General features: G+C 39.1%; 1 protein-coding gene across 2 annotated transcripts in view; it reads right to left on the bottom strand.

The window, feature by feature from the left end:
• Positions 1 to 13,996, bottom strand: part of PRKDC (protein kinase, DNA-activated, catalytic subunit) — a 179,206-nt gene that overhangs the window by 40,357 nt on the left and 124,853 nt on the right. For both annotated transcript variants that reach the window (XR_006741597.1, XM_036437275.2), the window contains exons 60-65: positions 8,776 to 8,888; positions 6,694 to 6,825; positions 5,847 to 6,026; positions 4,642 to 4,847; positions 2,070 to 2,208; positions 1,054 to 1,242 (exon numbers count right to left, since the gene is read on the bottom strand). Coding sequence is in view for 1 of the 2 variants with exons in the window: in XM_036437275.2 (XP_036293168.1) it covers positions 1,054 to 1,242; positions 2,070 to 2,208; positions 4,642 to 4,847; positions 5,847 to 6,026; positions 6,694 to 6,825; positions 8,776 to 8,888 (959 nt within the window). In the remaining variant the exon portion in view is untranslated. The remainder of the gene's footprint in view (positions 1 to 1,053; positions 1,243 to 2,069; positions 2,209 to 4,641; positions 4,848 to 5,846; positions 6,027 to 6,693; positions 6,826 to 8,775; positions 8,889 to 13,996) is intronic.

The raw sequence follows: 13,996 nt of genomic DNA, 5'->3' as shown, positions 1-13,996 counted from the left end.
GTGAGGGGAGCCATCTTGCTCTGGAAATTGGGGCAGGGTCATGTGTTGCCTGTGACCCAGTGCAAAGAGAACAGAATATATTCTTCCATCTCATCATACCAGGGATGTTATATTATTACTATGCTGGGAACCAATTCCAGCTTATAATAATTACAAGAGTTCCGTCAAAAGGTTGATGGGACTTAGGAGGCTCAACAAGGGTGAGCCACATATGTAGTTTACCTGTTGGAAAGGTTAAACGGCACTTCCCTCAAACCTGAATAGGATTATTGCTTGCTGCCAGACAGCTCAGGCATTTTATTGCCTCATATTGGCCAAACGCCTGAACAGCTGTAGGCTATTCCCCAAACTGATAATGCTTCTGTATTCTACTCTTTGAAACTCTATCCTCTGAATTATGTATTTCCACCTTGCCTTAGGACTAATTGTGTTAAATAAATACCACAGGGTCCTTAGACAAAGGTGAATCTTTAGCTCCTTTAGCTGAAGATCCACTAACCCTAATGCCTTTCAAAATTATCTTTCATCTTTGGACTCCTTCTTAATCATCTACAAGCAGCCCCTTTCTCCAGAATGCTGAACCCTTTGTAAGGCTGGGAAAAGAACCCTGGCATCAATATTTACTTTTATTATTAGTTTTTAATATATTTTTTATTGATTTCAGAGAGGAAGGGAGAGGGAGAGGGAGAGATACTTAGAAACATCGATGAAAGATAATCATTGATGGGCTGCCTCCTGCACGCCCCCTACTGGGGATCAAGTCCGCAACCAGAGCATGTGCTCTTGTTCAGACCCTTTAGTACACAGGCCTGCGCTCTATTCACTGAGCAAACCAGCTAAGGCGATATTTATTTTTAAACTCATGCCATTTCTTCTGAAGGAGTTAACTGAAAGTGACAAATGATTTAACAATACTATGGAGTTTGTGGGGAAATATAAATATCTTAATGCTTCCCAAGTATTTTTGAGAAGTTTTAAGCAACTTAATTACTTAGAGAACACCTGACCATCTAAAATATTTATTTCAGCAACTTCTAAAATTATTCTACCCACCTGATAAAACGGGTCACTCCACATTTTATTTAGATCTGGAGGGCTCTCACTGTCGACACTGACTATAGAACAATATGCCAATGATTTCCACTCAGCAAGTTGGTTATAACAATCAAGGGATGCAAGTTCCCAAAAATCCTTCTCGGCTTCTGTGGGCTCACCATCCTCCCACTCTTGTTTATTGAGAGCCTGGCCAAGAAAAGTTCCCAAGATTATGTTACAACGTTCAAAAGCAGACAAATGAAATAATGTAGGTAGTATAACATTCATTTTCAGATTTATGACAGTGGTAAAGAAAAGGGAAAAGAAAGTAACACTGAATGGGAAAATAAAACACACAAAAGGAATTTATAGTAACAAATTAATATAAAAACCCTGACCAAGAGAAAGCCATTTTTCTGAGAAACTTACCAATGAAGCCAATTAATAAAATGAAGACTTTAAGTGTCCCATAACTAGATTTAAATTGATACTGTGGGTTCTTTACCAGTTATAAAATTCTTGGGATGAAAATTACAATAGGACATTTACATAAAATTGCAGAGAATTTTACAACCTGAATTGATTATTCAAGAGTCTCACAGGTCACAGACCCTGAATTTCAAATATCTGCTGGGCATCTACACTTGGGACAGCCACTGGCAACTCAAACAGAAAATAGAACTAAAGTCATTTTCCCAAAACCAATCTCACTTACCTATTCATACATTTTTATTGTCAAAAAAAAGCAATCTATTATACAGAAATTAAATATTCTAGCAGATATTGAAATAACTTAAAGAGTATTTGTTAATTTATGAAATGCTTTATCTGTTATTCAATGATGTTTTCTTAAAAAGAGTAAGAGAAACAGCAATATTTTTGGTTATTATGAAACCATTCTCTGCAATTTGTGTAAAAATATACTAAGGCATAAAGCTGAAACATTATGAAGCTCTAAAATTTAAAACTAACAGTTTTCCATCCAGAGAACAAAAGTGTTTAATCAACTGACATTTGCTAAAAATCAATTTTACCTCATTATACTGCTTAGCAGCTGCAGAATAATCACTTCTGGCTTCTTCTAATAATGCATTCTGCGTGACTTGCTTTGTTCCGATCTCACTGCTAAAAATGCCACGGAGGACATCATATTCTCCAATTGATCTATACAGTCTATAAAGCAAACCAAAGGGGGAAATGTTCAAATTAATAAATGCCCCAATATTTTAAAGTATTTACTATAATAAAATGATATTAAATCAAGATGTCATATATTATATTAACTAAAATCTTACTTTTGTTTTATAAAATCTTTAAAATTTTGAAGTTGCCATTAAGTTTTGCTGCTTTAATCATAGAGAAGACAGAAATTATTCTAAGGTGCATTTGAAAATATGAACATGTAGGTTAACAATATGTTAATTATGTCATTAAATAAATTTCTTCCATGTTAATGGTACCATTACAGTAACATTGCACATATCTGTAGGTGATCTATTTAGAATCCTTGTCTTGGTCTAAAATTCAGAAGGTAGTCAAGAACCCAGAGGTGAGTAAAAAATTAACCCAGGTTTTACTGGTGCCATGCTTTAATCTGAGTTCTATGGACAATCTCAATGTTATTGATAAGTAATTTCTTATAGCTTTAATATTTGCTTGAGCATTCTTTATCTTTTCAACACATTAGCACAAATCTTCTTGATCCCACCAACCAAGCTTCCCCTTTTAAGGTATTCTAAGCTATATGTTTAGTAAGCTTGTTCCCTTTCCCCTGTAACTCCCCCCCAGCCCCCCATCTTTTAAGTCTCAACACAAATGTCACTCTTCCTGAATCAGCAGTCACCTGACCAGCAAGGCAAGGATGGCTTCCTCCTTGGTTTTCCTCCAGTACAGTCCCTTCACAGGTATGACATCTCATCATGTACATCAAAAGAGCCCATGAGCTGTCTCTCTCAAAGCCCACTGTTACAAATTTAGATTAAAACTTTACACATATGCTGGCTCTCTTATTTCCACATCCAAAAAATGGTTAAAGGTACAAAAAAAGTAAAGGTAAACTTTAAACTTTAATAGCTCATGGCCCAAGAACCCAAAAGGAGATGAAGCTATAAACATTTTTCAGGAACTCATAAAAGAGGCTACCCTACACTGGCCCCAAAATCTCTAGATTATGTATACTACAACATGGGCAAAACCAGGGCTGCAACATATCAAGAAAAGGCTAAATTGTATTCCCAAAAGTGTTCGAAAGAAATGCAAAATTAATACATATAACAGTATGAGAAAGTATTAAATAAAATTACAAAAAGTGCTTAAAAGTGCTTCATTTACCCAGTATATGCACATTAGATGAGTTCTCACTCCCTGGAAATACTAATGCACAAAGTGTTAATTACTGTTCCTATAAGGGTGAGGCAAAAGCAGGTTTACAGTTTGTATGGAAAATAATACAATCATCCTATATAATAAAAGCCTAATATGCAAATTGACTGAACAGCAGAATGACCGGTTGGGAGGGAGAAGGGGGGCAAAGAGCGGGCAACGCCAGGCCAGCCAAGGAGGGTGCCAGCAGGCAGAGGGAGAGGACAGTGATCAGGGGGGAGGCAGCGACCTGCAGCGGCAGGGCAGCACCATCCCCAAATAGAGAGGCCACTAGCAGCGGTGGGGCAATGGGAGTTGGGACCAGCAGCTTACTGGCTGGCGTCATCTCCAGATCTGCCCTCTGGTCACCTGCTGCAGAGGCCACTGGTGGTGGCGGTGGGGTGATGGGGGGTGGGGCCGTCCCCCGATCTGCCTGCTGGTCTCCTCCTGCTTCATATTATGGTTAGTCATGTGTATATATATATGTGTGTGTGTGTGTGTGTGTGTGTGTGTGTGTGTGTGTATATATATATATATATATATATATATATATATATATATATATGGCTAGTTTTGTGAGCCTGTGAGAAATGTCTAATTCCTATTTTAATTCTTCTCAGCACCTGAAAATGACTTATTTAATCAGAGTCCCAACTGAAAAAGAATGACTATGAAATAGTTAAAAGGTAAGGAGTCTGAGCCCTTACTTTTACTTTCTTTTACCCTAGAACTTGGAGATCTAAATATCAGTGCTATGAAATAGAAGTTCAAATTAAAATTCAACCTAAACCAAGAGATGTCTCAGAACTGCTGACTCTTATGATGAAACCAAAATTAATGAAACAGATATAATACAAACACAATAAGGACACAACAAAACCCCCCCCCCCCCAAATAAAATAATTGGAATAAATTGTTCCTAAAAATGTGAATCCTGCTGAAAATAACAAATCACCCTCTATTCAGTATAGCAAAGCAGCAAACACATTCAAAATACTGGGAACTGTAAGTTACAGCCACACTTATAGGAAATAAAACTTAGTGCATAAATATCCTGAGTCCAAAAAGATTGTATAATGAAATAAATTATCAGGTTTAATTAACCTATTTCCTTGGGCAAGATATTCCTTGTCATCTCATGGAATGGAACTCATATAACAGTGTATACTATCAACTTTACTTGTTCATTTTCTGCCAAACTGAAATTCACTGTTCTCTCAACAGCGTCTGGATCACAGGGCTTACTTAGCAAGTTCCATCCATCTGAGAACATCAGGGGGGAGGCGGGGCCTCCCCCGAACCCGCTTGGGCGGTGGCTCTTCCGGTGCCAAGTGGAGCAAGGCCTCCTCCAACAGGCAGATGCCCACAGGCTGCTGAAGGCTGGCCAGGCAGCCAGCGCCGACAGAAGCTGGGTCAAGGCTCAGCAAGTCCGTGTGTTGGCAACTGATTTCCTGTGAGACCACAAACATATAGAGCTGTTTAGCTTGCAGTATGTTGACCATGCCTTTACAAGTGAATAAATTCATTCTAGTAGACATTAAAAAAAGTTTTGATGTAAGTAGTGATATAACTAAAAGTTTCTCTGTGTAATTCTATTAAATTTTCCTCAACATCCAGTTTGCTCAAAGGAGGAAATGACCTTTTTATTTTTACATTTATTTTTTAATTTAAAGTGGAAATAACACCCACTAGAAAAACTGAAGATATTTAAGTATATTCTAGAGAGACAAATAACAATTGCAGTTGCCAGGAATATTTAGGCTGAATTGATGAGAAAAGCAGCTAAGTGCTGGCCAGGTGGCTCAGTTGGTTGGAGTATTACTGTACACCAAAAGGTTGTGGGTTTGATTCCTTGTCAGGGCACATACCTAAGTCTTGAGTTCTATCCCTAGTCGGCGCCCATGGGAGGCAACTGTTCGATATTTCTCTCACAGCTATGTCTTTCTCTCTCTCTCAATTTCTCTAATAATCAATAAAAAACAAACAAACATATCCTCAGGTGAGGCTTAAGAATTAAAAGAAAAAAATCAGCTGAAACAGATTTGATATCTGATAAAAAAGTAGGCACACTCAGCTCCAATATTCTATTCAAAACCTTTTCCACACCCATCCTTTTCACTCATGAATTACTATATTGACCTTTACTTCGTAACTTTCTATTTGAGTGTCCTATGTTCACCAAAATCATGAGAAATAAACCCCAAATCAATATAGAGAACAATATGAACAGCTCCTCCCCATCCTCTTCCCAACCAAACCGGAGTACATTTCCTCTGTTAAATGTCTTGAGTTTGAACCTGGGAAACAAATGAAGTTTGTTTTTCTAATTTAAATTTTATATTGTTGAGATTCTTGCAGATGTCCCCCATTCTTCCCCCAGCAAAAGAAGTCTTATGGCATAGTCATGCAAAGTAGAGAATGCATCCTATGAAGTGTGTGTAGACTTTTACCTGGATACAGGCGACGAAAGGTGGAAAGAAAGAGTACGTGGTGGTGAGAAAATGATTGAAGTCCTGAAGCAACTTTTGAGTAATATTGTTTTTCTCAGATGTGGTCTTGTATTTATCCATTTCTTTTATAATTGCAGAAAACAAGCTGCCAAAAAGTTGCTTTGCAATTATTGGGTCTCTCTGTGAAATGTGCACAAGGAAAAGAAATTAGGAACTGAAGTAAAAATTCCTTAATTTACCAACTATCAAAGCTTTATTGGAAAATACAAACTGTTGCAAACCTATCGACTGAAGATTTCATTTCTATTTAGAAACGTTTAGACATTGGCAAGAGGAGAATTTGGAATTTAACCAAAGATATGTGCCTTAGAAAAGACCTGACAGCGCAGATTTTGGACCCAGAGATATGAATTTAAAAGCTGGAACAATATATCTTAACTTCTGTGTGAGTCTGGGCCTTCAGATTCCTCATAATTAAAATGGGGATAACAGGACACATTACTGCAGTCTAACATAGTTGGTAAGAAAATTAGATATCATTCTCTGACATCATGGATAAAAACATGACTGCTCAGAGCACTCAATGTCTTGACAAGGACTCCAACTGCAGGGATTCCTTCCAGATGACAGGTCAGAGCCTCACCACGTGAAGAGAAGTTTCAGCCTCAGGAAATGGCATAGCCAACACTTGGACCAAGATCTTTTACTCAAGTCCATTGTTTCAGACAAATCAACACTTCATTTATGAAAGTGTGGCCTCAACTATCTCTCTTGTACACAGTAGACCCCTGGAACAGTTATACCGGCTTTCACACATCCACAGAAAATGCAGTTCTCAAGGACAAACCTGGGCCACAGCCTGCAAGGGGGTGATCAGGCTGCTGTATTTAATCTGGATGTCGGGAAGGTCTCCTTGACGGTAACTTCTGTACAAAACGACCTGGGCATCGTGCTTCATTTTGAACTCACTCTTGATCTCCTATAATCATTAGAACCAAAGAAGATTTGAAATTTGAATTGTATTGATAATTAAGAAAATCAGTAGTACATGAGTTATGAAACTGAGAGTACCCATCATTAACATAAAGGTGAATCAGTGACAATTTGTATCCAAAATGGTTTAGTCACTATTTTGTACCAGATGGTAAATCCAAAAGAAAAATCACTATGGTGAAAAGATTATTTAAATATTTACTATACGTAATCTGAATAATTGTAAAATCAGAGAATCTGACTGAAAACATCTTACAGCCGTAAATCAGAGAGCTGTATTTCCTTAATTCCCCTGAGAATAAACCTTGGCCGAAGGCCCAGGTGATCACGACAGCCCCTCCTGCAATCGCCCAGGTCCTCTAGGCCTGCTCACCCACAAAGGCCAGTTTGGGCCGTTCAATTAATCCCTAATCACCCCAAGCCCAACTGTCCCCCCCGCAGGGCCATGGGTCCCTGCTCGTCTCTTTGTCTAGAATGTCTTTCTGTAGCTTTTCACTCATCCCTTGGCTGTCATCTCAGATACCACCTTTCAAAAAGGCTTTCCTCACTCCTCCTCTCCAGACATGCTTGTTTCTTGGTTAACTTGCGGCATCACGCATGTTACACTCACCTCTGTGCCCCTGGCATTAGTAGAGCCAGATACTGAGCACACACTCCAACAAACAAATGAACACAGTGCATGGCTCTCCATGCCTGACTTCCCATGCGGTTCCTAACGAGTGGTTGGCCACTGCAGATGAGACACCTATTATATATCAGAGGGCAGGTGTGGCCTCACACAGCAGGCCATCCTATGTTTCCTCACTACTAAAAAGGCCTTTTCTCCCTGCGATTTATCCAGCCATCCTGTTTTCTCTCTTCCTTCTGCTGTCTAGATATTGTTACTTCCTTCAGGCATGCCTGGTGAGGTTTCCGGTTTCATTAGGAGCCCATAGCCACTTCTGTGAGTGGGCGAAACAAAAGGCCCTCCAGATGTGACGGGGGCAGTGAGAAGGAGCAAGAGGGAGATAAACTTAAGACAATGATTTTGGACCCCAGTCCTCAAAAGAATAGTTATAGTTATAGAGGTAAGAGGAAAAAGAAAAGTATATTTACTTTCCACTTCATACTCAGATGTGGAAGTTAATTAAGTGATTAAGGATTTTAACTGAATTAAAACAAAGATGGGATTTTTAAATTCATAATCTTAAAAATTTTATCATAATTACTGATTTATAAGATTAAAGTTATAGCTAAAAAAATAAATTTCATTATTTTCACATTTTTTAAAATGTTTATTAACTCGTGCCACAATTATGCCTGAAATCACTACTTTCAGCAGAGAGCTCTGAGCTGTCTGCCCAGCCCTGCCCACCCCTTCCTCTGGGCCCACCTTTCCCTCCCCACCCATGTTCCTCCAGGAAGTACCAGGTTGTAACATGGCCTCAACCTCCAACCCTCTGACCATAGATTAGTGGTCCCCAAATGGCCCCTGACCTGAGGTGGGTCAAGACTCTGGCCTTGAGGCACAGAGGGGGGCAATCCCTTCTTAGCAGCTACAGTCATAATGTGTAAGATTCAGGAGTAACTGGTGGCCATGGTTCCACCACACAGAGAAGGTCCATCTGTTCAGAGAACAAACCAAACTGAGGAGAGGCTGGAAGAAGAGCAGTGATGGGGCCCTGACAGGCCTGTGAGCCAGGAAACACCACAGGTTTGGGGGAAACCCACACACTCCAAGATACCACAGCTCCTCAGTGAGCCTGAACGCCCTTCCATTCACATAGTCAGAGGAGACTTCCGTTCACAAACTACTTCAAGTCAGACACTGCTGCTTCTCTGATTGTGGTTTATAGACCAATATTAGAACCAATATCCAGCAGGAAGCTTCTTTCCTTAGTATGCATATATAAAACAGGTAATCCAAACCAATCAAATAAATGAGAAAGATACAAACCTTCTTTCGTTTTTGCTCAGCAATACCTTTTTTCGCATAAATCAAACTGATCTTTTCTTGGTCCTTTAAGAATCGTCTGCGTAATCTTAATATATCTACCCGACTGTCTGTGCCTGAAGAATAAAAAGCAGGTTGTTATAATTGGTTACTTCAACACTTGCCTCGTCCCCAGAATCTCCTAAAATAAACGTGAGGTTGTTTGCTTACCTCCATTTGTTATTTTATTTAGTTTTTCTTTTCTTTCTTTCTCTCTCTTTTTTTAAAGATGATTAACTAGTTTTGGAAGCTATAGAACAGAAAATTCAAGTAACTCGGTCCTAGTGCTGCAGCAGAACAATGATGGGGAAAAGGACTTGGAAGACGTGGCCCCTGCAGCACCAGGCGTCCAGGGAAGGGGTAGAGGCTGAAGCAGGTGTGGTGTGAAAGTGCAGCCTCCTGGTGTTGGTGTGAGGCCGGGGTAATGAACATAGGGTCTCTGAGTAAAAAGAGCCAGCCAGGCTGGTCGCAGAGGGAACAGTGACAGTAAGTCACAGGAATAGCCCGAAGGTAAGACATTCAAGGTTTTGCCCCTGGATAACCAACCAGCACAGAAGAGCAGAGATAGGGAGACATGTTTTAATGGCCCAGTCCAGCCGGACGTTGCTGAGTGAAGACCACAGTCAGCATGCACGCCCTTTTGTAAGCTATTCCAAATGCCTTTTTAGTGCCCTACTTGGGAACACATTAAAAAAGGAAAACATCCTCGAGTATTTTGAGGAAAGCTTCAAATATAAAAGACAGAAGCCAAAATAAACAGGGATGAGCAGTTGCTGAAATCAGATCATTCAGGCAAAATTTTTCAAAAATTATCATTTATCATCAAGGTAAGAATAGATAGTGCATCCATGGATCGAGGACTTAAGGGATGTTCAGGGAACAAAAATAGCTTATGGGAATTAAAAATATGATATTATAACATAAAAGCAAGGGATAGAATATAGAAGAAATTTCTCAGAATATAGAACAAAAAGGACAAAACAGCAAGAAAAAAATTAGAAGGATAATCTGTAAGATCTGACATGCAGATTTCAAAAAGAGAACAGTGAGATGAAGAAATCATCAACAAAATCACCCAAGAATATTCCAGAACTAGAATATATGAGTTAGCAGCCTGACAGGGGCCTAGAAAAATGAACTAAAATAGACCAAAGAACACTTGTGTGAAATTTCCTAAAACTGGAATATCCTAAGAGTGTTCACAGAGAAAAGATCAAGTTCTTAGAAAGGATCAACAAAGAGATGACATCAGGTTTCTCAACCACAGCCCCGTGGAACAGGAAACTTTGACGAGTTCACACTCAGAATTCTATAGCTAAGTTTCCCATGAGGTGTGAGTGCTACCAAAAGCAATGTATGGCATCAAAGTATCAACAAGCAGCATCTGCTTCTGACTCCCTTTCTCAAGAGGCTGCTTGACAAGTGTTAGACCAAAAAAGGGAAGGAGGATCAGGAAGGTGGACAGACCTTCAGGCTGTGGAGGTGGTCTCTAGACAACAGCTAAGCAGAAACCTCACCGAGGTAGCTCAGAGGCTCCTGGAGAGATTTAAGAATTTGAGACATTTATATGTTGGGATACAATAAAACTATACAACTCAGGGGAAATTTGGTGATAAATATGTAGAAATCTGAGCATCTCAAACAAAATAATTATTAATGCCCATGAAAAATTGTGTGAAAAGTTAAAGTAATGATAGAATCACTCATGGTTCAGTCACAAATACTATTTATATAGTCAAGATAAAAGGAAATCGAATATCGATGCAACAAAGATTGCTGTATTGTCAATCAGCAAGCTAGATTCAAGACACCTTAACAAGCCAATTAATTAGGAGCCGTTAATTGTGCGCAGGTTCAGAGCAGAATATCTCTGTCAAATTCTGAACAAACATATTTTTTGTTATTTTCTTTTTATCCTTCCAGGTCTTTGTGTAAATTATTTTTGTAGACAGCTTGTAATCTTGAGTATATATCACATTTAACAAACATCTGTCATATCTATACAGACAACTTGTAGCCTTGAGTACATATCATACCTATACAGACACCAGTAACCTTTGATACGTAATGAACAAACACTTGGCATGAGACTATGGGTATTATTATCAGAATCAGCCCCTTTAGATGGCGAGCTTGCAAGGTCAGTTAATTTTATCCTCTCTATTATTTAAGTTAAAAACAAAGTTAATTTTACAGAATAAGAGACAGTCTAAAAATAACAAAGCTCCCTTATGGAACAAGGGACTAGCAAGAAATAGCAGAGAACTTCAAAACAGCAGTTTCAAACAGTTTTCCCAAAGGAGGGATCATTACTATGCTTCAACGTAATTATATCAGAAGATGAAGGCACAGGAAGAATTCATCATGTGTTTGTGATAGATGGGGGAGAGAGACAAGAGGGAGACAAATTCTAATGCCTATAACATGAAGTCAAAACCATGACTAATACTGAAAAAAAGAAAGGTGGCAATATAAAAACGACTGGAGAGATGGAAGCAAATAGCAAAAACTTGACTAAAAGAATGTAAGTGGCCGAAACTGGTTTGGCTCAGTGGTAGAGTGTTGGTCTGCGGACTGATGGGTCCCGGGTTCGATTCCGGTCAAGGGCATGTACATTGGTTGCGGGCACATCCCCAGTGGGGGGTGTGCAAGAGGCAGCTGGTCGATGTTTGTCTCTCATCGACATTTCTAGCTCTCTATCCCTCTCTCTTCCTCTCTGTAAAAAATCAATAAAATATATTTTAAAAAAAGAAAAGAAAAAAGAATGTAAGTGGTTGTATCTATCACTTCTAACAAGCTGTGGAAAAGTATTTGACTCTTTAAACGAGATGCATGGCCGAAACCAGTTTGGCTCAGAAAGGTTCTGGGTTCGATTACGGTCAAGGGCATGTATAATACTTTGGTTGCGGGCACATCCCCAGTAGGGGGTGTGCAAGAGGCAGCTGATCGATGATTCTCTCTCATCGATGTTTCTAACTCTCTATTCCTCTCTCTTTATCTCTGTAAAAAATCAATAAAATATATTTTTTTAAAAATAAAAAAATAAACTATATGCATGTATTACTCTGATACAAATAACTGAAGGAAACTAAAATAAAAAATAAAATGATAGAAAAGTAATATTTTAATTAAATTACAACTTTAAGTTTTTAAACTGCATTCCCTTTTAATGATAATATACAGTAACACAGTAAATACTAACTCACTATATATTATGAACCTCCAAATGTTCCTCTTCAGGCAAAAAAATACATAAACTGCCACAAAGACAAAATATGAAATATTTGAAATCGATCAAAGTACGTAGGGAGATTCAAGTATATTAGTTTAATTAATTATTAGTTTAATTAAGCATTTATTTACCTACTCAGTTCTATGGCTGAGTTTTTTCAAACTCATATATAAAATGTCTATGGGAAAGTTTAAAAATTAGATTTCACCTCTTACTTTTATTATTTTATATACATGGTTCCTCAATTCTACCTACATCATCCATGACATATTTTCACTCTAAAAATGTAGAAAGGGAAAAACTGTGCAACAATTTGAATCGTGGACAGTAACTCCTATCATCTTAGCAATTGCATTTGTTTCTGAGCCTCATCCCTCTTCTATAAAGAAATCAGTTTAGTTGGTCACCAGCAGTCACCACACATACATGGAACTGCAGACTGTCGCAAATGCACACCAACTTTTCACAATTCTACAGAAAGCTGAACATGCCCACGGGTTTAAGATAAGCAATCGTAAAGGGTCAGAGAGATAACTTACAAGCAATGGGAAGGTGATAGTCACTTTGGTAATTCATTTTAACTTTGGGGTTTTTCATAATCAAAGTTACAGGAAGGACTGAGAGCCATGTACTCTTACTGGATCTTATACTGGTTTGATGGAAAAACGGAGAGAAAAGACTAAGTAAAAAAGACTGGCTGGAAATGGTCAAGTGTGAAGGAAAAGACAGGAATGGTTCATTGGCCCTCTGTCAAATGCACAGTTAAGAACTAAAAGAAGACTAGATAGATTTACCTTTCTATATTAAATTTAGAGAATGGTCCATAGCCACAAGTTTGCTACATGAAAGTGTAAAAAAAGAGTAGTTGGGAATAAGGGAAGTATTTTGTGTATTTTTATGTTCCTACAATTAAGTAAATTTAACTTTGCTAATTTGACTTCTATTTATCTAAATCCATTAAGTTGGCATTTTCCCAGGGTTCTGTCTTGGGACCTTTTCTCTCTTCGTATTTTCTTCCTTTGGGTTTTCACTCAGTCCCAGCGCTATAGTTCTCGTAAGGAGCTAACCTTACTGACCTCTCTCTCAGCCCTCTCAGCACTAGGTCTGTGAGCCCTGCCAGCATTTTCCACTCAGCTGTCTTAGCATCACCCATGGGCTCGCCCTGTCTCTCCAACCCCACCCTCTTCCTTTCTGAACCAGAGACTTAGCTTACAATCCAGGTCAAGGTGTGGCTGCCTTTGACCTCCACCTCTCAGTATCCCTCAGGCACTCCACACGCTGTCCCACAAACCACCCCAAGAGGTCATTCGGAGACCCTGTGTCTGTCTCTGCTGGGTTCACTCCCTGAAGTTGTGGCTCATTCCTAAAACCACACCCCCCCCTCTCAAGCCTGCTTTCTCAGCATTCTTTACTCCCCTCCCAGCGTGCGGAAGCATCTGCTTCACTGGGCTGCTACAGTGCACGCTAGAGTGGGCTCTCACTCAGTGTTCACTGAGCTGATCGGAGTCTCTCCCACTGCCCAACACATTCCCTACTTCTCCCTCTCCAGCCCCATCCTTTCCCTCCCAATATCTCCATCCCCAAGGCTGGTCTCAAAGGCTACCTCCTCCACAGCCTTTCCTGAGGCTCCCTCCACTGTCTGCCTGGGCTTAAATCGGAGACTTAGCTTACTGAGCCTGCCTCAACTCTTGATTGCCTACCCAACCCTATTGCTCTGGAAAGTCACTAAGTAAATGGATTGAGTTTAATTTATCCAACAGCTTTTCTGGAACACATAAAACTACAATTTCAACATGGTAAATACTCAAATTTACTGAATTAAATTTTAATGGTATTTATTACAGGTTATAAGGATACCTGAATACAATCAAAAATTGTATGTCCTTTCTTTATCTAAGCCTCTGCATTGATTTAGAGGGCAGGTCATTTTTTTTTTAATGTGGTTTTTCCCTT

The sequence above is a fragment of the Pipistrellus kuhlii genome, unplaced genomic scaffold (genome assembly GCF_014108245.1).
Source record: "Pipistrellus kuhlii isolate mPipKuh1 unplaced genomic scaffold, mPipKuh1.p scaffold_m20_p_14, whole genome shotgun sequence".
Classification (NCBI taxonomy): domain Eukaryota; kingdom Metazoa; phylum Chordata; class Mammalia; order Chiroptera; family Vespertilionidae; genus Pipistrellus; species Pipistrellus kuhlii.
Note: the sequence above shows the minus strand (reverse complement) of the source record. Positions and strands in the feature narration are given on the sequence as shown.